Here is a 23642-nt window from a genome sequence, read left to right as displayed (position 1 = left end):
TGTAAAATAAAACCTTTGCAGCCATGGCGGTGTGTCCCCAGCCTACTGGACATTGCTAAAACCCTAGAATACTTTCAACGGCAAAGGGACAGCCATGGCGGACCAGGAGCTCCACCCATCAATCCCTTCATGTCTCCACTTGCTCTCTGCTCTCCTCTCTATGGAGCCCACCGACTCTCTTATCGCCTTGGCCCGGTAACTTCCCCGGCGCACGTTAGCACAAAGCCGCGTACTTTAAACCAATTCATCCAATGAGAAATGCAATTGAACAACTTCTTGAGTTTTACAAGCTGGTCGGCGCGTCTGATGGCGCAAGTTAGCAAGTTCACCTTCTTCTTTGATAATGGTTTGTATTTGTGAATTGTGTAGGGTATGCGGTGGAGGGTTGGTTACTGAGGAAGTGCAGAGGTTTGTTTGGGACCATTGCATAGCCAAAGATGTAAACTTTTTATGGCCTCTGCTTATGCACAGTTCACTTAAATGCAAGTTCTATCGGTTTTGGTATTTTTTTCTCAAGTATGAAGTTTGGTTCAGTTGAATGGTAAATGCAGGCTGGGAAGTTGCATGCGCCTTACCTGAAGAAGTTTCTGAAGAAGCTCATTTCTGAAGTTGAGCTGAACCACGGTGATGTGCTGGATGAGCTATACGAACTGTATGCTCATTTCATGGCTTCTTTGAAGGTACTATAGCTAATTAAGGAACAGCTGTTTGGTGAAATTGTTTGATTTAAGCTAATTACTTGTTTTAAATTGGAATTAACAAGCTGTTTTGTTGATTAGGACAGTGATTTTGAAAAAGGAAATGCAAGGGTCTTCAAATGCATTTCATTTCTTTTTCCTGATGGTAATGGTTTTAATTCATGTGATGTTGGTGTGTGGACTTTATTATTCTTGATTAGCATATTGTTTTAACGACTTGGTACCTCTAGGTTGTTCTAAACTTTCGAGTTGTCCCAAGTCGAGGAAACTGATGGCGCCCCTGCAATGTTCACTCAACATGCTTGAAGGAGATACAGGGTATATTTCACTGTTGATATCTACTAAACCAGATTGTTGATTCCTTTGTCTGCATAGAGAGGCAATTTCCTTGTTTTTTTGATACCTTTTCTAGTTGTACAGCATATAACAATTTGACAGGCTATAGCGTTTTACATGTTTGATTAATCACTTCATTTTGTTTTTACTAAGAGTTACTGGTATGAAGTAAGCTAATTTAAATTAGTATTGGCTTTTTTTAATGTAGGTGTTCGGTTTGGCCATCAAGTCTTTTTTTATCGGAATGTATACTTTCTTTTCCAGAATTATTTTCTAATAAGTCATGCTTTGAGGTAAGTTATATGTTCAAGCATCTATCCAATCTAGTTGGACATAGATGTTATTGGTTACAAGAATGTAGCCATGTAAGCCAAGAGTTGGCCGACTTTTCTGTTGCCTTGTACAACTGATGTCTGTAAAAATCACTAGTTCTTACTATGCTGGTTACTATGTTTTCGTTTCTTGTAATGCACTTTTCTTTATCTTTCCATGTATCTTTATTCACATGGATGCCACTATTATGGCCTATATTCATTTTACACTTTTGTTTTATTTACGATGAACTAAACAATAGGTTGGCTCGGGTGTTGGTTTGGTTGGCATCTGTCTTGCCCATGTGAAAGCATCCAAGGTATTATCCAAAATTCACAAGTAATGTAAAACTGTCTCCCTTTACAATATCATTGGATCAAACTGAAATTGATTTTACTTCAATCAGTAAAAGGTCTTGGAGAATTTGTGTTCTTTTACCACAAGTATGTGAATTGTTATAACTGGATGAAACATGCTCGTAGCTGACATTTGTTTCTCTGTTAGGGTTGAGGGTGATTTAACCATGCTTTGTGTAGTTTTGTAACTTTCAATTTTTAATGCATGCACACAAAAGAGAGAGATATGTTTCACTAATTTCAATCAGGCAAATGGTGTCTGTATTCAGATTGTGGATCACTTTATAAAGTTTGTATTTGATATAGGTGATACTAAGTGATGGTGACCTGTCAACTTTAGCAAACATGAAGGTCAATCTGGGACTGAACCACTTCAGCGTTGAAACTGATATGTCAGAAACTACTGAAGATCCAAATATGGTAACTGACAATATTTTACTCTAGTTGATAAAGAAATGAATGACGGTGCATTAGAATTGCATGACTTGCAATACCATTTATAATAATCTTACAATCTCAGGTTAAATGCCTTCATATGCCCTGGGAATCTGTCTCAGAAAGTGAGCTTCAGAACCTCAAGCCAGACATAATGTGAGTATATGAGATAAAGTTAGCTTGTGAACAGACGCTGCAGTTTTATCTAATCTGTTTTTCAGTCTTATGAAGCTTGGAAGCTATTCTAATTTCCTTTCTCTCATTCAACAGTTTGGGTGCAGATGTAATATATGACCCCGTATGCCTCCCTCATCTTGTTCGAATACTTGCCTTTCTACTAAACCCTAAGAAATTGTATCCTGAGAAGGGGAGTGGTAATCACCTAGGCCTTTCATTGGAAAGTAAATGTACTGATGGTAAGGTCAATGGAACTCATCAAGGGAGTGCTGGTAATGGTGATAAATTCCAAGCTTTTCTACCCAAAAGAACAGAAAACAGTGCCACAAATGCTGGATTGAAGAAAGGCTCAATGGCTTTTATCGCTACTGTGATCCGCAAGATTGAGACATTCAATAAATTCTGTGCTTTGTTAGACTCGGCTAACCTTACCATCAAAGACCTAACTGATTCACTTAGGCCTTTCAATTTGCTTCCCCACATGCACTCATATGATCGAACCGGTGTACGACTATTTGCCATCTCATGCAAATAGGCTTTGTGCAATTCTCACTCTTTAAAGTTGTAAGATTTGTTAAACTTGTAAGGTACTTCTAAAGTTGTATGATTTTTTTCTTCTTCGCACACAAATTGGGATGAGCATTGGTGATCTGCCTTCTTTCTTGTGGAAATTCCACAACTATACAAAATTCAAAACCATACGCATCCAGAGATCAAGATTTTACCAATTGTGAATCCTCTTTGATAGGCCCAACAAATTACTTTGATTTCAAGTTTCAATAGACCAGGTGTAAAGGACTTTAGTTTAAAAGAAAGCAAACTGATCTCTACACGAAAATGTGCACAAAGGGTGACCACAAAAATAAGACTCCAAACCAAAGCCCCACCGAACGGCTCATCCACCGCATTATCGTGCTGCTTTTGTTTTGTTCTGTTTTGATGAAACAGCGGCAATGAAGGAAGGCACCATATGGGTCTTTAATTTGATAGCCAGTCTTGTCACTACACGAGTCCTCCAATATTCCCATGTGTGGTGGTGGTGACAGCCCCTTCATTTTACACAGTAGTTGATGACAGTTGACAGTTGTTACCATGAAATTGCAAATGCATAACACGTCATGTCATGGTAAAAAGTTTCACGCACAGATTAAACTTGTCCTATTTTCTCTTACTTTATCAACTCTTTTTACACATCCAAAAGTAATATCAGCAACTTTAGCGCTAGCATAATGTGAAGGGTCATTTTTGGATTGGTCAAAATCCCAAAGGACACCCATTTCTTTTACTTTTATTACGACACCGGAAAACACGATCGTATCGTATAAGAATTTTCTATCTCTAGGCCAAAAGAGATTAACTTTTCTCTGTTGGGGTCAAGGAAGAAAGAAATTTCAAAATGGCTTAGTTTAAATCAGAAAAATAGTAAATATTATTTGTTAAACTCTCACTAGACCAGATTCCCTGCAGAGAAACATTTAGATTGATGCAAGAGCTGACTTTTGTGTCTGTTTTTGTGACAATAACGAGGTAGACCCAGAGCAATCCAAGTTATCCAAATCATTCAGTTTTCAGTTGCAGAGCTGTCAGCTATACATGCATTCAGCTCCCAGTCTCTAAACAAAACCCAATCAATCTCACAAAAGGTTGTAAATTTCAATCCAAACCCATCACCATGGATGAGCTGAAGAACCAAGCAGAGGTTGAAGTGGAGGCGATTCACTTGTGGGCTACTCCAAGATCACTGAGTACCAGCCTCATGTACTCTTTTGCTCAGGTGCCACTCCATTTTCTTTAATACTCTTTTCTGGGTTCTGTAAGAAAGTGCAAAACTAAAGATTCTTTTTTTGTTCTTCACCAAATTCTGTCAAGCCTTTGACCAGAACTTTAGGTTTTGGGAAACTTAATGAACTAAACAGTATTGATTTCCAGAGCTTCTTTGTTGTTTTGGTTTCAGAGGGATGACATAGAAGTGCTTGATGAACCCCTCTATGCAACTTTCCTTCGGGTGACGGGTTTTGATAGGCCCTACAGGGAGGAGGTTCTGTCCAAAATGGTATGTCATAATGTCAGTGAAAATTTCCATCTCTTCATCTTTACAAGTTTACTTTTCAGGCTGATTTGGAAAATCAGCTTTGCTAGGAGGATCTCTATTGATTTTCTTTTCATAAAGATGAGCTTTACATATTTTTCTCTGAGACACAGGTTTTTATGCTTTGGTTTATTTTAAAGTTTTGCGCTTGGCAAACTTTGCTATTTTGCATAGGTTATATAATTGGCTTTACTACTGTTATTATACGAGCACGCTTGCCTTATACAAATGTTATGTTTCAAATTGTAAACTTCACAATTTGTTTTTATCATCTATGATTCTCTTTATCCTCACTCTTCACTTTGAATGTTTTGTGTCAATTGTATCAGGAACCTGATGGAAATAAAGTTGTAAAAGATATCATTCTTGGTCCAGGAAGAAAGAAGTATCGCCTCTGTAAGGTGATAAACAATACCCTCCCTGGTTGAGCAAAGTAATGTCTGTGTTCATAATATTCAGTTTAGCTTTCTCCTTTCAAAGTTATGTTGTGAATTCTTTTCCCCCTAGCTATTAAGTCCACAGCATACCAATGGCTAATAAGACTGTAAATACTTGTCAAAAAATATATCACTCGCAGTAAAGGTCAATTAATTTCAGGTTTAAGAATTATGCCCAAAAGAAATATAGATGAAAAGAGGCAACCGGTTGACAAAGTAACTAGCAAGAGCAAGAATACTATCTGGCTATCAAATGTTTGATAAACTAATACAAATTCAGTAGGAAAAATCCCTTCAGATTTTTGCAGTTTTCCCATCGGCCGTTTTACAAGATGAGGACCCCTAGAAACTGAAATTGATCTCCAATTCCTTTATTATATTATGAGAATATTGCTATTAAATGGATCAGAGCTCCGAACTTGCTTTTTATGCGTGGGTGGCTTTGCTAATTGTGTTTTATAGTGCTATCAGTATTATTTTTTTAATTGATCTCCAGCATATGGCCAAGCAACGTGTGCCTGGTTTACCAATTGATTTAATGAAGACAGGAAAGCACGTCATTTTGACCCGGAATCCCCTTGATATCTTGGTAAGAGTCTACTTGCATAAACAGATTGAAATCTCTTTCGTGGTCTTGGTAATTTTACCTGCTTCTGGAAAATATTGGCATGTTTAATAATTCACTATATCCTTAAATATTTTGTGTTTAGTCTATGCTTCAGATCACTTGCTTTAAGTTACTGACTTCTTTGTTGGATGTTTTGTCAGCCATCCTTTGACAAGGTTGTGCCTCCATCGCTTCTTGAGTTAGGTTTGGCAGATCTGGTCTCAATATACAGTGAGCTCTCTGAACTGGGGAGGCCCCCTCCTGTTATTGATGCAGCAGAGCTTCAAGTAGATCCTGAGGTGTTTGAGAGCTTTTTTAAATGTTGACAATCGTTAATTGTACAAATTGTCGATTTATCTTCTGTAATTGTTATTAAGTTTTCATATCCAGTTGTCTGCCATTGTTCAGTGGTTTTTCTATAATCTCTTCTGGAGAACTTTCTCAATCTTCTATCTTTTTTATCTTTATTTTCACCTCATCTTGTTGATAATGCAGGCTACATTACGTGGTCTTTGTGAAGAGTTGGATATCCCTTTTCAGTCCACAATGCTTAAGTATGCAAAAGCTATTCCATTTGAAATTGAAAAAGTTTAGTCTAGTTTGTTTAGACAAATGTAGATTTTTCAAGTCTAGTTTTTTTTTTTTTTTGGTGCATGATAAGTTTCCAATGAAATTTTTTTCAGATGGGAGGCTGGTAGAAAGCCAATAGATGGTGTTTGGGCCCCATGGTGGTACGAAACAGTGCACAAATCAACAGGATTTCAACCACCAAGAAAGTATCCCATGGTATGCTATTTGTGCATTACGTAACATTAGATTTGAAACCTTAAGAGTTGTATGTTTAATCAAAGAATTAGTCTTTTTTTTTTTCTTGAACTGATGTTCATTCTCAGCTTTGTTATGTGTCTGGTTCATAAGCAATTAAAGTTTGGTTTCTCTGTGTCAAAACGTGCTCAACTCTAGTTTAAATGCTAGAAATTGATCACCTGCTTGGAAACAAGGGACACAGATTATCTGAAAATAGAGATAGTTAGGTTATATAACAAGTACTCCTTAGTGTGGTTAAATATCTCTTTCTTAGTCATAAATTTGTGCCTTTTAAACCTTATTCTTGTCTTTTCTCACAAAATGTTGTATCATGAGATTGATAATGACAACTGAACTTATGACATGACAGAATGTTTCGTCTGAGCTAATGCTCCATGTGTGTTTTTCAGCCATTCCCTATGTCTCTGTATGACGTACTTGAGCAAAGTCTACCTTTCTACAACTTTCTTAGGCGCCATGTGAAGCAGAAATCGTGCCTTCTTAAGTCTCGTTTGTCTGAACCCGATCTTCCAGTTCCAGAAAATGAGAAGCTACTTGCATGGGTTGGTGATGAGATTGTACCGCGCGAGAGTGCAAAGGTACTTTTACATGGGTCACTTGATGATCTCCACTGGACAGAATCATCCCTCCAATCTTTTGTTTCAATGCTTAGCCATCTAAGGATATTTATTTCTATCCTGTAACCTGTCTAAGGTTTCTGTGTTCGATTCGGTTGTCCAAGGCGGTGATTCAGTTTGGGAGGGTCTTCGAGTTTACAATGGCAAGATATTTAAGCTTGATGAACATTTAGATAGGTAAGTAGAAGAAAGGTTAAAGTTTCAACAAGATTGATGCTTGGTGACTATAGATTAGTTGGAAAACTTATGATTGAATATTCTGGTATAATATGTTGATGATACTTAATTTCCCTGGAAAGATTTGATCTGTTATATTGAATCTTTGATAAACATGTTGATTTCAAGAAGACATCGTATTGCTTGTCAAGAGAAAGTAACAAGTATTTAAACAAGGATTATTTAGTTGTTTAATTCATTTATTAGCCTTTATTCTCCAAATTTGTCATTGCTAAAGATATTAGGAGCAGACCTTTTTTTAATGTCCTGTATGTTATGAAACTGTGATTTCTATAAACTCCTATAAAATTTATGAATTACCCAATTTCCTATTTTACTATTATTCTTTTATTCTTTTACTAGCAGTCCCTAATGTAAACTTTATTTTGATATCTACAGGTTATTTGACTCAGCAAAGGCTTTGGCATTCAACAATGTTCCTACTCGCGAAGGGGTAAGAGTTTTTCAATTCATTGTATTGGGTCTTCTGCAAAGAGATCTTTTCTTCAGTAGCTTTTGCCTATAGTTCTGTATCTCATCATTGCAGGTTAAGGAAGCCATCTTTAGTACTCTTATTCGAAATGGAATGTTTGACAATTCACACATCCGATTAAGTCTGACGCGTGGAAAAAAGGTACTGCCCTGCCATGCCAAGTTTTAGATTGAAATTCTTTTGAGTGTAGTTGTTCAGTGCAGTCCTTATTCCTCTAGTAGTGATTAGTATCGTTCGTCTTCTTCAGGTTACTTCTGGCATGAGCCCAGCATTCAATCTTTATGGATGCACCTTAATTGGTAAAACAAAATTCTTAATCCTCTGCCCTGACATGCGAATGTTTATATTCTGTTTGAAATGCATGTTCTGAGGTTGCTATGTGGACACGGAAACCTAATTGTGCTGGATGTAATATACTAATTGCTTTATTGACTGCTTTAACGCACAAGTGAAACATTTGGTCTTTCTTATGCTGCACTTGCTATTTCTTTTAAACGTGCAGTCCTTGCTGAATGGAAACCCCCTGTCTATGACAATACAAGTGGTATTACTCTTGTTACAGCAACCACTCGTCGTAATTCACCAAATGTAAGCTTTGGGGAGTAGTGGTAAACCAACAAACTTGATTAATTATTATGTATATTTAATGAAGAAAATTATGAAATTTTGAACAGTGAAATGCTGTACAACCTAAATTAGTCAGTAGAGAGCAATCAGATTAATTCATATTCCGTTGTACCAGAAGGCGTGATTCGATTGATATTTTCTCCTATTTCAGTCCATTGACTTTTATTTTTGTTTTCCTTTTGTTTTTACCAGAATTTGGATTCAAAGATTCACCACAATAACCTACTCAACAATATACTTGCAAAGGTTTGTTCTATTCACATAATCAAATAGCTCTTTAACTAGGCAGATTTGGTTTTAAGTTAACTACTGGACGAGTTAATGGTCTGTTAGTGTGATATAATCTGTTTTCTTTTTGCAAGTCTTTGCTGAAAAAAGCACCCTTTAACTATAAAACTTTGTGCGATCTATTTTGTACACAGGCCCATTTTAAATTTTTTATAATGCACATACTCATGTTATGGAACTCTGCTAATAGTGCAGATAGAAGGCAATAATGCAAATGCCGCTGATGCAATCATGCTCGACAAGGATGGTTATGTGTCCGAAACAAATGCTACGAACATTGTAAGCCTGTGATTTGCTTGTCAGGTTTTAGTGCTGTATGAAAACTTGGTAGTTAGGTTCCATTTGTCATATGTAGTTTTTCATTGTTCTTTTCCAAATTTCTATTGAGAAAGTGTCAAAATCCTCCATGTAAACTATCATGAATTGAATGTTAGATCGCTGGATAAACTTACAATCTGGCATAGGGACTATTACTATTGTAATGGACACAAAATTTCGATCCCTCCTCCTTGAGTAATCAATGGCATATAAAATATTGATATTGTATTATTGTGTCCTAGCAGTTATCTATGGGTAACATTTCCTTTGAAATCTTTTCATTAAAGGAAATCAGTTCCTTCCAGTCCGTGTAACTTATATGACATCCACACTGTAAATAAACTCCTGTGTTTGATTTCACAGTTTTTGGTGAAGAAAGGCCGTGTTTTGACACCTCATGCTGATTACTGCCTTCCTGGTGTGACTCGAGCAACTGTAAGTTGTGTAGATTTCCCTCCCATTATGACAACTGTTATCAAACTTTATGAATTGAACTTACATTTGTGCAATGACTGGTGAAGAATGCTTTGCACTTGGTCTTCCAGTGACTTACTTATTTTTCAAGATTTCAGGTTATGGACCTTGTGGTGAAGGAGGAGTTGGTCTTAGAGGAGAGAAGGATCAGCCTATCAGAGTTCCATACTGCAGATGAGGTTTTCTTACATAAATATATATAGATGGTCACATAATTTGTATATATTTATGAACTCTTATTTCCACATGTTTATTTCCAACATGGTCTTCCTTCTATGGACAATAGGCTTACAACTATAATGGATGCCCTGCAGGTATGGACAACAGGAACAATGGGAGAACTCAGTCCGGTGAGTGGCTTATGGATATTGTAATCTCAGTTGCATACTAACTGCGTATACAATTTGGTTCATTTCTAAATCCTGTAAACGTTATAGCCTGTATTTGACAAAACCCATTTGCTCAACAATTTAAATAATGGATTATGGAATTCTTGCTAAGATGAACAACCATCTGCTACAGTTTGAAGTTTGATATGACTAATTATGAGAGGAGGTCCATAAAACCTGTCCAACCAGGTTGTAATTATGCCAGCTTCCACTCATCGACGCTGTAATCTTTCCCTCTTCATAAGAATCAATACTTAGTCAATGGGATTTTGTTTTCCAGGTTGTGAAGATTGACGGCCGTCTAGTTGGAGATGGAAAAGTGGGGCCTGTGACTCGAAGACTGCAGAATGCTTACAAGGAGCTGACAGAAGCATCGGGGGTGCCCATACCAACCTATCATTAAACCTGATAATTTGCTTCACAAGGTGAGAGTGTCTCACTTTTTGTTCAGCCATCAACTTTTATGACACTCAAAACAATGCAAACTTAAACAGTTCTTCTGAGTTGAAGATTAAGAAAACTTTTAGCGGATATTTTGATCCAAAATTTATGCTTACTACTTTTATTTCTTCATTGTCTGCACAACTTAACCACTAAATACGATCACAATTCATGAATGGCAGGTTGTAGCCAACTGGCAGTGGATGAATGAATCTCATGGACCCATGATGCATAGTTGGAAGAGCTTCTCTCACAGATACGAATAAAAGTACCAAATGTTTGGTACAGATGTGTAGAGAGCGCCATTGATTTTGCATTTTTTTATTTTTCATCTTTCCCATTTTAGGAAGGTCCTGGGAACATATTAAAATGTAATATTACTAAGAATGGTTGTATACTACCATTATACTGCAATAAATAAATAAATTCTTTTGCCGCTCCATCATATAATGATCTGGTGGTCTTCCAAACGACCCAGAATGTCTTTCTTTTTTTGATACATGCGATATTAGAGGAGGGGAGAATCTAACATATGACCTCAAGTGTAGGGGTAATTGTCCATAACCACTTGAGCTACAGACTCCTTGTTCCGCTCCATCATATAAATTATAATGTTGTGGTGTTTCAAGTCAGAGGCTTCGTCGAAACTTTGCCAACTCTTTCAAATGACCCAAAATGTCTTTCATACTGGAATTGTGACATATTTACATGCAAGGAAGTCGCAAAACAGTAATTAAAGAAAATCAAAATTGTTCAAAAAAAGGAAAGAAAAATACGTTCCACTCTGCATATGCACGAAACTATGCAGAGCAGAACTTACGTTACGAAATCTTCATTCATACATGGAAAAAAATATATGATCCTACTACACAACAACACAACCTAAATCACTTCTCTTTATAAAAAGGGTTTTGTTTTTCATGGTGTATCGTTGTGTATCCTTAATTAGTGGGTTAATCAAAAACTAAACACCATTATAACTACTGGTGTTGCCTTTTAATCAGTGGAAAGTTTGAAAAGGGGTCGGTCAAGCTGTCCAAGATGGATAGAGATCATGCAGAAAGAATCAAGAGCCACAAGCTTTCGTGTGGAATGCACCCTCCACTCAATTGATTATTCATTTTTCTTACCAAAATCTACAAAAGCTAGATATAATTTTTTTGGGGAGGACAAAATCATAAATTCTTTAATCGGAACTCTGCTGGTGGCCTTTGTGTGCAATCCACACTTCATACACTTTTCTGCATTTTAACAATTTTATAGTACTTTAGGCCACCACCACCACCATAACAAGTTCACACTAACCCGTCAATTTGAGATACAATTTGGAATTTTCCATGGCAGATATCGGGAAGAAATTGGAATGTAATAATATCGATTAGATACATTTATACAAATACAGAAGGAAAAAAAAGGTTCTCTATACGCATGCAACCACTAGAGATTCAAGTGTTTGAGCTCAAAAATGAAAAATGGCATATTTTATTAGCCATTAATTTTGATTAAGTAAAGCAAAAGCAGCCCTTGATTATGGTTAGTGCCTTCCATCAACATGTGCACTAAGTTCACCACTCCATAATTTTATAAACCTTGTCTATAAATACCCCATAACAGGGCGTGTGTCCTCCACAAGCAATCAATATTCAAATCCCTTTGCTTCTTTTTTCATACTAATTTGCTTCACTTAAAACTTCCTAAATGGCTGGCCAAGGAGCTCTTGAACAAGCTTCCACGAACCATATTGAGATTCCAGTTTATGGAAATGTTGCCGATCAGCCAAGACAACAATCCCAGAGGCCTGAAGATGAAGAAGATGAGACTTTTGACTACTCCCAGAGGACACAATGGCTTCGAGCCGCGGTGTTGGGAGCCAACGATGGGCTGGTCTCAGTTGCATCACTGATGATGGGCGTGGGAGCTGTGAAGCAAGACGTGAAAGCCATGCTGCTTGCAGGGTTTGCAGGGCTGGTGGCCGGGGCGTGCAGCATGGCGATAGGAGAGTTTGTCTCTGTGTACACTCAGTACGACATAGAGGTGTCTCAAATGAAAAGAGATGAGACGAGAACAAATGGTGCTGCTACGGAGAATGCACAAGAGGCAAAGAAGAAGAAGCTGCAGCTGCCAAATCCTGCACAGGCAGCTATGGCTTCAGCCATTGCATTTTCGATAGGTGCCGTGGTGCCTTTGCTAGGAGCTGCATTTATAAGTGAGCACAAGGTGAGGCTAGCCGTTGTGGTGGTCTTGGCAACCGTGGCGTTGGTTGTGTTCGGAGGAGTAGGAGCGAGGCTGGGAAGGACATCGATGATGAAATCTTGTGCCAGAGTTCTCGTCGGAGGATGGATGGCTATGGCTATTACTTTCGGACTCACCAAGTTAATTGGGTCTGGTGGTCTGGAAATGTGATTAAATTTTATGCCTTTGTTGTCATTGTGTTCTTATATCTTCTTGTCACTTTCCCTTTTGATGATGTTGCTGGTGGTGTGGTGGTACTGCAGGCTGCAGCTGCACAGAGGCAGAATGTAAAATTTTAGTATGATAGTACGAAGTTGTGTTCATCGAATAATGTTGGTGCCCTTATAATTAATCTACACAACTTTATTTGGGTTGGTACGTACATGCATCACTAGTACTCACTGATTCAGAGTCACTATATGCATGACACACGTGTTCGGCACATGACACGTGATGGGTGCACAGCTATACAAACGAGATGCACGCACCCAGGACATGTAAGCTTTTTTCTCCTAACATTAGAGGACGGCGGTTAGTTGTCGGCTCACTGATGTTCAGTTGCAAAATGCATATGCCACTTTCGAAACAGCACTTCCCTGTCTCATGATTCCAGACGCAATGAACACAACAGAATTCCAAATCCTAAGAAATCGCTATACACATTACCCAACTCTTCAGACCAACTCTCAGTTAATTTCTAGTTTTGACACCCAACAAACCTAACTTTCCTTCCCCAAGACTCCAACCCACTAGTATTACAACACTTTCAAAACGAAACCGTATCATGCCAAATTGTCTTATCATCCATCCTTTTTACAGGAGAAAAACTTCGATAGTTTGCATATATCCAATTGTACAAGAAAAAAACATCAGCACTTCAAAACAACCCTAATTATTATGCAGGTAGCATTCCATGGCAGAAATATAAACCGATAATGGATTTAAATTAACCCAAAAAAAAAAAAAAAATAGATGTACACAGAAAACCACAAGCTAAGATACGTTATTAAGTGTAGAGTCGGTAATATTGCATCACTTAACGACCTTGGGAGAAAAAAGCAGTTTGGAACAGGAACAAAGAAACAGATCATCCTCTTGTCTCAGCAAACAAACCACGGCCAGGAACAGTAAAACAAGGCAAGACCAACAACCTTTCCCCCATGTGCAATGTGATAAGGAGACCCAGAGGACAAAACAATGGAGTCAAGAGCTTCCAAACAACAACCTGCACATGTTTACGCAGAATGGAACTCTCCCACCAGTGCTGTGGTGAAGGTGAGGGGGCTTATGTTCGAGTTAAATTGCAGATGGCTTGTTCTGGCCGAAAAGACTTTCAAAATATTTACGTTTAAAACAATGCATGTCCAATTAGTAACACAAACCCAATCATGGGTCGAAAAAGAGACCAGATCCTGCCAAAAGGTTAAACATATCAATATAGCAGGAATGACAAAAAAGGAGATATCATGTATCAAAGTAACTTATAAGAGGAAATATTACCCGCTTGACTCCCATTTATTAGTAAGATACCGAAAACAGGGCAGCCAAAATGGACATTCTACTTATAGGACCACTTCTACTTCCAAGTAACAAGAAGCAAACTCCCAATAGCGGACCCCTCACAATCTATTCTCCGAAATAACCAAACACCAAATGACCTTCCAATATCGCAATTGCCCATGCAAAACAGTCAACAGGAACCAAATGACCTTCCAATATTTCAATGGCGCAAGCAAAAGAGTGAACAGGAACAGACAGGAAGCATAGCATTTGCAGTCACCGATGCATGATAGTCATAGACAACCACCAGTCGTAATGGAATTCACAGAGTATAAGGCCAAATTGAAATATCATTTTCAAGCAAGCATAAAATTCCATCGGATCAAAACATTCGGTTGATCGTTTAGCAACAAAAAACAGGTGAATATCTATGCAAGATTCGCACTTCAAAATACTGGTCCAACTAAATTAATCCACCCAGACAATCATCACAAGAACACATCCAGCAAGAGGAAACTTCGATGCATTGCAGACAGTGATAGTCAGCCGAGCAGCTCCTCGGGTTCCTAGGCTGCAATTATCACATCAACAAAACTTCCTTTAGTACAATACTAACTGTGAAAAACACAAAAGGAAAGAGTTGTGTTACATACCACTATCCGAAGCAATTGTCCTATCCAGAACGGAAACCTCCTCCTGTCGCCCGACGTTCATATGGCCCTGAGCGGTCACGACTGAATCGATCACTTCCAGAACTTGAACGACCACCAGAATCCCTGCTGCGCCCACTATATCGGTCTCCATTTCGATCAGGTCCACCCCCACCGCCACCATAACGACCACTGCCACCACCCCCACCGCCACCTCCACCACCATACTTATCATCCCTGCTACCATACCTGCCGCCTCCCCTTGAACCTTCACTTGGGCACTCCCTAGCAAAATGTCCTGGCTTTCCACACTTAAAGCAATCTCCTCCTCCACCTGATCCACGTCCACCTCCATAATCACGACCACGGTCACGGTCACGACCACGGTCACGACCGCGGTCACCGTCATAATCTCTACCTGAACCTTGGTGAGGCTGAGCTTTATCAACAGTAATAGTTCGTCCATCCAAATCCATTCCATTCATTTCTTCAATTGCCTCTTCCATTGCTTTTTTATCATCAAAAGTGACAAACCCAAATCCACGGGAGCGTCCAGAAAACTTATCAACAACTACCTATGTCATTTAAATTATTTTCACCATAAAATTCCATTGATGAGTATTAGGAATATCAAATAATATCATGTTGAACAAAGCATGAAAAATTAGCACCTGATTTCAATCAAACCAAATCAAGATCATATTTTCCCATATTATACACTATCAAAAGAAGTTATTCACGGCCATTGCCAATTTCCCTTCTGAATCCCAAACCCTCATGGGACACTATGGTCATCCAAACTAATTGATTCCGCCAAGCAGTATCATCCTCAGAAACAAAGACCAGATGCAATAATCAACAGAAGAAAAAGAAGTTATAAACAAATGCTTGATGAAAATCAAACACATTTCGTTTAGACTGTATTCAAACATAAAGAAAACAAATCAATACCTTGGCTTCAACAAGCTTTCCAAACTTGTCAAATGCATCTTTTAGACTTCTATCAGATGTTGACCATGCGAGGCCACCAATAAAGCATCGATACTCCAGCTCTTCTGACATTTTTCTAAACTGCAAATTTACATAAAAGAGGGCATCAATCATGGAAGATAAACAAAAAGAATCAGTAAAAACCATTCAATAATCTATGAAAAAATTTTCTTCCCAATACTACATAATCTAGAGACAAGTAAACAAATCCGATGAGAGAGGAAAAAGGAGCTCCCCCCACCCCCAATTAACTCTCTTTACCGAGAAAAACTTCTTTGAACCCCACACCAAATTCACTATGTCCTTATATTGTTGAAACACATGTACGAATATGTATATCCAATCCATAGACATACACACTAATACTGGAATTGAAGAAAACACACGTAGGGTTTTGGGCATATGTAAACAATTCTATACTAGGAGCATAAGAACAAAAGCATACATAGGCATACACTCATATTGAAATCATCCCAAATTTCTTGGCCTTTCCTTTGTTTGAAAATTTACAGGCCCTATATGGTAGATCCTAATTAATTATCCATAGCACATAAGAAGCGAATCATCAAGATTTAAAACATACAAAATAACCATTTAAAAGAGAAAACAATTGACAAATACACGCCAGAGAGCAGAGGCCAAAGGTAAAATTAAACTCATATAAATTAGAACAAACAAATCTGCCAAATTTCTAAGTGAATTCGAGAACAACAAAATCATAACCTAACAATATAAGCGCGGAAGGGGTTGATTTTTCATACCAGCAAACAGCGACGCAAGGATTTAGATCTCAAACGCGGAGAGAAACAGAGAGAGAGGCTGAGAGAGGCTTTGAGTTTTTGCTTCGGCTTTCAACACAAAACCTAAAGAGAGAGGGCTGCGGGTGTGGTGTAGGTTGGAAACCGGGTCAACGGGCTGTAGGGTTTCTTTTTTACTTCCCGGACTCTGTGTCTTATTGGTCCACGTGTCCACTAAGTTAAGATATTTTCTTGGTAATTTCTGCTATAGAATATTATCACCAAAAATAAAATAAAATAAAATAATTAAAAGATGATAAAGTTTTGGATTCCCTTCCCTCCATATTATTCGAGTAATTAGAATATCGATTTGTTAAAAATAAAAAATAAAAAATGTTTGAAAATGTTTGAAAATGTGTTTATACCTGCGACATGCATTAGAGACTTGTACCCAAATGTACAACATTAGATGGAGCAGAGGGTTTAGGGTTTTGCCCTCTTAGTTTGTTTCTCTGAATCGCAGGCAAAAGAGAAGTGAAAACCAAGGAAGAAGAAGAACATGTGGTATCTGTGCGTGTTCTTCCACAGATTATTAGACTACAGGAAAGCCGAGGTCGAATCTTTAGCACAACTCTTTAGCAACGAAGATCAAGAATACCAGTGTTTGCAATGGAGGCTGCCACTGCTCCACCACCCAGATTCCCCTTTCCATTTCGTCGATCTCCCTTCGGAAGACGTAGCCAAGAGCATCGCCAGTCGAAGTCAGTACTTCTTTTCCTCCATTTCCTCTTTCTCTCATCTGCATTTTTTGTTAACTGGCCTTGAATTTCTCAAATCTGTAATTTGCTCAAATCGAAACGACTGTAATCTCATATTCCCAATCATGGCCTGTAAGATTTTGCACTTCATTGATCCTCATTGAGCAGAGCATTTCACTAAAATTTGAGCTTTCAACTTGGTATATGGTAGGCATACTTGTGAAAGGAATGTATGAACTTTGGGGAGAAGGAGGTAGCTATGAGGAACTGGAAGAGTGTATAAGAAATTACCCAGATGAGCGGAAGTTGCCGTACCTAGACTCCAGTAGTACTTTCAAGATTAATGTTGACACCTTTGGTAAAGTCATCAGCCTCCAGGAGCAAACCCAACGCATTCAGGGGCTTAGCTACATTCCTTTCAAGGTTAATTTCTTAATCTAACTTATTCACTTCGGTTTTCGGTTTGGGTTAGATTCTGCAAGGATATGCACCCGAAGTATTTGTGCAAGTACAGAAATCTGCATTTTAGCTCCAGAAAATTGATCTCAAATTGTTCTTCATTGTCACTAATGATGGTGGTTGCTACTGATCAATATGTTGCAGGGTCGAGTTAATTTGAAAAATCCAGAACACAAGTTCTGGCTTATGGAAACTGATGATTATGGAGCTAGCAATGGTCTTCCACCAATGGTCCAAAAAAGAATCTTTTTCGGTCGGGAGATTGGTGGTGCTGATAGAAAACTTTTACCTACATATCAGTTGAAAAGCCGCATTTATCTTGGACCAACGGCCATGGATGCAGAAATGGCTTTCTTAATGGCAAACCAAGCTTTGGCCACACCAGGGAAGCTTGTCTACGATCCTTTTGTTGGCACTGGGAGCATTCTTATAGCTGCTGCCCATTTTGGAGCCATGACAATGGTTTACACTTCTTTCTCTGTAGTCCAATTCTGAGTTATGTCACAATTTATACTTTTCCTTCATGTCAGGCATGCAGTTAACTATCTTTCTATATGGGCTGATCAAATTTTTCAGGGTGCAGATATTGATATCAGGGTGGTACGCGATGGCCGTGGCCCTGACTGTAATGTCTGGAGCAATTTCAAGCAGGTGAATATGCTTTATGAGATTGAGTTTTTGGTTTGAAAGGTGCAGTCTATGGAATTATTTCTCAAATACTAATTGGCATCAGCAAGCACATGATAAGCTTATGATGATGAATATATCAAGACTTCTTCGTATAAAGTTCTGATGGGGAAAGCTACTAATGATTTCTACTTCTATGTTAGACCATTCATGATGGAGTGGAACGAACTTTGAAGTTTCTGTATCTTGGAGAAAGTTCAAGTGCTTGTATTCATTTTTTCATACTTTTTTGCAGTATGGATTACCAATGCCGATTGCTTTGTTAAGGGCAGATAATAACCTTCCTCCTTGGCGTACTGGATTGAAAGAGGTACTCTTTCTCTCTATATTTTTGGTTCTTGTTGCATTATGAACACCATTTACTTCCTTAGATGGCATTATTTAAGTAGCATGTGCTTTTCTTTTTATTTCCCAACTGTTATTCTATTTTTGGCGGTTACTCAATCTACCTTGTTCTCTTAGTTATTTTTACTTTAGCAAACTGTTTGGCTGATATAGAACATCATATGTCTGGAACCACCGGATGAAAGAAAACTAATGATTTGGTCGTCTATATTCCACTTTGTTTCCACAAGAAGACTTAAATAGCCTACTAGTTTTCCTATAGTTACTTTGGAAATTGAAGGATTGAAACTCAGCAGCATAAAGCTTCATGTGTATGGTGATTTTGCATTTTAAATCGTTTTGGTCTCTCTGTTGAGAAATATAAATTCCCAAATTTGGGGTCTTTTGAACACTGATAGTCATTCATTTTCTTGGTCATTTTTGCTTGTGTAGGTATTTGATGCCATAATTTGCGACCCCCCCTATGGTGTTCGTGCTGGGGGACGCAAATCTGGTGGCCGGAAGTTGATGAAAGGAGTTATCGGCCCTTACGTTGTTCCGGATGACAAGAGGACAGACCACATACCATCAACTGCATCTTACAGCTTGGTCGAGTGTGTACATGATTTGCTCGACCTAGCTGGCAGGATGCTTGTAATGGGTGGGAGGCTTGTGTTCTTCTACCCTGTGTTGAGTGAAGATGATAACGTCGATAACCATTTCCCAGAGCACCCGTGTTTCAAACTGATTGCTACCTCCGAGCAGATTCTGAGCTCACGTTACAGCAGAGTATTACTGACAATGGTGAAGAAAAGTCCATACACTGAAGACATCGCAGAAGCAGCCAGATTAAAACATCTAGACTTCAAAGAGAACCATCTGAAATGGTTGGAAGATGGAAACCTTCATTCTGCAGTTTTCAGTCCTACGGATCCACAATCAAATGGGGCTGCCGATCATGCGAAGTTCACCAAAGAACCAAAGCCAAAATACAGAGGAAAATATGTATAGGCTTGACAATTGGCTCTTTAGCTTGACTATGACAGATTTCATAATGGTGCTGCTACAGCTAGGTAGGAGAGTAGAATGAATTTTTGGTTATCCATGCATTACTTAGAGAGCTTGTAAGTTAATTTCGTTTGTTGTAATTCTAATGAAAGACCAATGTGATTTCCATATTTTATAAATGATGAAATTATATATCTTTGCCCTTATTAATTTCAACAACAAAAAAAACAAAAACAGAAAAAGGTAACTATCCGGATATGGGCTATATTTCTTGTGCTCTCAGAAGGGTGAGGGCAAAGGCCCAACAAAAAGAAAAGGGAAAAAACTTCCTGGGCCCAGGTCACTTTTCTCTCTTCCCAAACAATCGGTAAGGAAATTGACCCAAAAAAAAAGTAAAAAGAAACAAAAGGGAAGCAATGGGGTAGCCAAGTAGGGCAAGAATTCCTTGTTTAATTTCCAACATGATGTAAAAACCCCACCAGCGCAGTACATCCACTTTATAAAATTACCTAGGGATTCGATTCGACAATGAACAACGTACGGCTTCGGGGCCACAATTTTATCTCCAATGCAATTCGCCAATTATTATTTATCTTTTTTAATTCATTTCATTTTATATAAAAAATCTCGAGTTGAGTTGAGCTGAGCTTTTCCAAACTTGTTCATGCATTCATGCATGACAATGGCATGATGGCAGCCTTGCCTTCTCATTCTGTTTTGACTTCAACTTATACCGTTTACTGGTACTAATTTATGCGTCCTTTCCAAATGAAATATGTTTTTATAACTTTTTATAAGAATTCTTTTTTATCTTCACATGTTTTCTGTTTGAATATTTATAATCAACAATGAGAAAATTCATAATCATTCTCAACCATCCGATCAATCAAAAACTTTTCTCGAAGGCTGCAAGTGATGATATTGCCCATTAAATTAATAACTAGATGCAAATGACCACTAGTATAGTGATTTGAACTTTAGAGCAATTGTTCCATGAGGAAAAGTTGTCTTGAGTTGGAGTTCTAATATCCATGTAGTGCGTGTGAGTTTAATTTGTTATCGTACCTTTCAATAAGAAAGGTACTCAAAAAAAATATACTAACTAGATAATTAAACAACATAGGCTCTTTCTTAAACTGAAATGGAGAAAACCTTAATTAAAAACAAGAGAAACACACCCACCACATATGAAGGTGTAAAAGGATGAATTTAAAAGAGAGGGGATTAACTAACTAATTAAAAGAGGGGTTTTTGATAATCAATTCAAATTCAACATTGCCTCCTCTTGAATTGTAGCTAGCATCTGATGCACAGCTGTTGCAATTTCATCCACTGAAGCCAGTGTGCACTCATCTTCTACCTGCTTACAAATTTGTTTTAAAAAAAATTCATCACAAAAAACATACACAGATGTCTAATTTCAAATTTCTAAACTTTCTCCACTAAATTAACAACTTAATTGAATTGAAATTAATCACCTTGAGGCTGAGAGAGTAGAGGACAATATCATCAGCAGTGACCACATTGAGATGAAGAATTGTGAGGTGCATACCATGCAACCCAGAAACAATCTTCAAGAGCTGCTTTGGGATCCTCTTGGCTCTCACTTTCAGACTTGCATGGCTCTCCACCATTGTCACCTCTATGTCAGCTGCAATGTTACTCAGCTTGCACTCCATCAAAGGCAGCTCAGCCATGGCTGCCGCCGCAGACTCGTGGTCTCCGCTGGACCGGGTTGAGTATTGAGGGAAGGTGAAGAATTGGGAGAAAGGCACACCATTATTTGGCTTTTGGGTACCAAGGAAATGCACTTCTTGCTCTAGCTCCTTCACAAAATTAATCGCACCTCCAATGATTGATGCTTGGTCTCCCTAATAAAACCAAAAACAATGTCACATGTTTTGGTCGGTCCAATAAACTCAACCTTAATTATAAAAATTAATAATATTAATAAAAGTAGAAGTAAGATATATGTGTAATTATGTATGTACCCTTTGAACGTATGAGTCTGGCATTAAAGATCGAAGCACAGAGAGATACTCATTCATCTGTTTTCTTCTATTGCGCTCAACTGCAATGTGAGTCATTCTCTGGTTCTCAATCTCCTCCTTGTTCTTCCTACTCTTGGCACGGCGCCGTTTGGCACGAGTACTAGGCATGCTGTCAGCCATTGTGATTGTCTGATCCAATGGTAGTTGATGAAATTCGGGTTGATCATCAGTTGGGCTAGTAGTATCACTAACATCTGGGTTTGGATTGGAGAGCTGCAATTCGTTGAAATGTGGCACCATTGAATTCAAAGGAGCTGAGGAATAGTAATTAGTACCATAATTAGGAGGGTTATGATCTGTTTGGTAGCCGAGAAAATCGAGGGAGGCTTGGTGTTGGAGCTGATCATGATGATCTTGATCGTTGTCGAAACCGAAATTATGATGATCATCATCAAAAGAGCTCCAATAGCTGTAGAGGTCTTTGTTTGTGGCGCAACTAAAAGGGTCTTGAGGAAAAACAACAGCATCAAGTGCCATAATTTGTTGTCAAGGTGAAGCACAGAGACGCCCAAAAGAGAGATATATTGTGGTGGTGGGTTTGGGGTCTTCTGTTCTTCTGTTGTGTGTGGATGGAGAAACTGAGCTGCCTTTTAAAGGGCTTCATGATGGAACAAATCTACAGGACGTCACACGTGAAATAAAGTTGTACTTTTTTCATTATTATTGCAAGAGAAGGAATTAAACATATAACTTGCCGCACATCTCAATGTGATTTTGTTTACAAGCCAGATTTTGTATGTCCCTGTGTAGATGTATATGCATTTAACAAAGACACATATTTTAATTTTATATATACACATGTCACGTCGTCAATGGATTGAAAATGAAATTTGTCAAATCTTGCTGTTTTGGAAGTTAACAAAAATAATACCATTAGAATCTATAAAATGATACACTTGTGAAAATAATGACAAATTACTCAATGGACTTTTAATTCTGAAACAACTGCGCATGCATGTCATTATCCTCTCATTTTTTAAAAGTTTTTTTTTTTTTTTCTTTTCTTCTTCTCAAAATCTAAAAACAAAATTGGTGGTTTCGAACCTCTATATCCACGTAAATAGAGATGGAAGAGCTCAATCAACGGAATGATATCCCACCGGCAATTTGTTCATAAATCTTAATTACCCGTGAAAACAAAAATTAGGCAAGTAATTATGATGTTTTGCAGTAGGTAATAAAGTGTGGGTTGCACGTGCTAGGGTGCCAGCTAGCTACATGGAAGGAAGCTTAAAGAAGCTGTGAAGCCGAAAGGCATTGTCATTTGGTAATAATAGGGTGGGATTGTACAATCCAGCACCGAGAGAGAAGACCTAGGGAAAAGGTTGATGATCGATGCACAGAGATTCTTTACAGAGTTTGGAGAGAGAGAGAGAGAGAGAGAGAGAGAGAGAGAGAGAGAGAGAGAGCCTTCTTCCTTGCATGGAAGCATGGCATCATGGCAGCTATCTTTCTGTCAGGCTTGTACAAAAAAAGAATCCATGTGATGATATAATAATATATCATCATATCATCATCCAGTACCAACGAAACAACCAATTGCCACATCACCATCACCACCACCACCACCACCACCCTTCAATTCAATATGGCAACAATTTATAGGCTACTGTGTGTGTGTTTTCTTTCTATCATAATTTTGCTAGCTAGCCTCAGCTTTATTGAAACAGCTAGGATTCATGGCAAAATATTTTCTCTTTTTTTGTTCTTTTTTCTTTTTTGTGGTACCTTGGACCCAGAAAAGTTGGTGGCATGCCAAATGAACATGTTGTAGAACAAACAAAGCAAACATTTTTGTGATTCTTTAGGAAGTTGGCATCCTAAAAGTGCATAAATATATATATAGGGATTCGAATTTCCTCTTGTGCTTGACTGCATGCTGCTAACTGCCACCAAATAAAACACCAAATCCACACTGTCTTAAAATAAAATATATTGCTAGACCATTACCAGATCCTAAACTTGGTTAATTGTATACGGGTGCTTTTCTGGGTTAATTAATAATTAATTAAATGGGTTTTTGCTGGCACAATCTTGTAATTAATAAATTAATTGAGTCTATTAAGTGAAAAACACAGTGCTAAGCTAAGGTTCCCTAGCTACCTAGT

The 23642-nt window shown here is 38.1% G+C and overlaps 5 protein-coding genes across 5 annotated transcripts; 3 read left to right on the top strand and 2 right to left on the bottom strand.

Annotated features, from left to right (window-relative positions):
• LOC18773227 (branched-chain-amino-acid aminotransferase-like protein 1) lies at nt 16-10583 on the top strand. The gene is made up of 30 exons (XM_007204946.2): nt 16-195; nt 370-439; nt 552-680; nt 780-843; nt 929-1016; nt 1243-1327; nt 1609-1665; nt 2009-2122; nt 2223-2293; nt 2408-2843; nt 3846-4088; nt 4269-4367; nt 4733-4804; nt 5337-5429; nt 5609-5746; nt 5943-6001; nt 6131-6233; nt 6665-6853; nt 6969-7069; nt 7508-7562; nt 7656-7742; nt 7849-7900; nt 8104-8189; nt 8421-8474; nt 8712-8795; nt 9198-9269; nt 9407-9487; nt 9623-9658; nt 9978-10122; nt 10321-10583. Exons 1-29 carry the CDS (start codon nt 95-97, stop codon nt 10098-10100), a joined length of 3042 nt encoding a protein of 1013 aa, XP_007205008.2. The 5' UTR covers nt 16-94; the 3' UTR covers nt 10101-10122; nt 10321-10583.
• LOC18772468 (vacuolar iron transporter homolog 4) lies at nt 11467-12634 on the top strand. The gene has a single exon (XM_007206249.2). The coding sequence runs from the start codon at nt 11837-11839 to the stop codon at nt 12539-12541; it is 705 nt and encodes a 234-aa protein (XP_007206311.2). The 5' UTR covers nt 11467-11836; the 3' UTR covers nt 12542-12634.
• On the bottom strand, nt 14184-16393 carry LOC18772792 (glycine-rich RNA-binding protein RZ1A). Its single transcript, XM_020566162.1, has 4 exons — nt 16272-16393; nt 15472-15591; nt 14524-15095; nt 14184-14441 (listed from the first exon to the last, which is right to left on the bottom strand). The coding sequence occupies exons 2-3, from the start codon at nt 15580-15582 to the stop codon at nt 14544-14546; spliced, it is 663 nt and encodes a 220-aa protein (XP_020421751.1). The 5' UTR covers nt 15583-15591; nt 16272-16393; the 3' UTR covers nt 14184-14441; nt 14524-14543.
• LOC109949794 (tRNA (guanine(10)-N2)-methyltransferase homolog) lies at nt 16480-19677 on the top strand. The gene is made up of 6 exons (XM_020566161.1): nt 16480-17008; nt 17217-17428; nt 17609-17926; nt 18041-18115; nt 18387-18461; nt 18929-19677. Exons 1-6 carry the CDS (start codon nt 16807-16809, stop codon nt 19484-19486), a joined length of 1440 nt encoding a protein of 479 aa, XP_020421750.1. The 5' UTR covers nt 16480-16806; the 3' UTR covers nt 19487-19677.
• On the bottom strand, nt 20539-22102 carry LOC18772518 (transcription factor bHLH94). Its single transcript, XM_007205788.2, has 3 exons — nt 21475-22102; nt 20962-21354; nt 20539-20843 (listed from the first exon to the last, which is right to left on the bottom strand). The coding sequence occupies exons 1-3, from the start codon at nt 22009-22011 to the stop codon at nt 20742-20744; spliced, it is 1032 nt and encodes a 343-aa protein (XP_007205850.2). The 5' UTR covers nt 22012-22102; the 3' UTR covers nt 20539-20741.

The sequence above is a fragment of the Prunus persica genome, chromosome G6 (genome assembly GCF_000346465.2).
Source record: "Prunus persica cultivar Lovell chromosome G6, Prunus_persica_NCBIv2, whole genome shotgun sequence".
Taxonomy (NCBI): domain Eukaryota; kingdom Viridiplantae; phylum Streptophyta; class Magnoliopsida; order Rosales; family Rosaceae; genus Prunus; species Prunus persica.
Note: the sequence above shows the minus strand (reverse complement) of the source record. Positions and strands in the feature narration are given on the sequence as shown.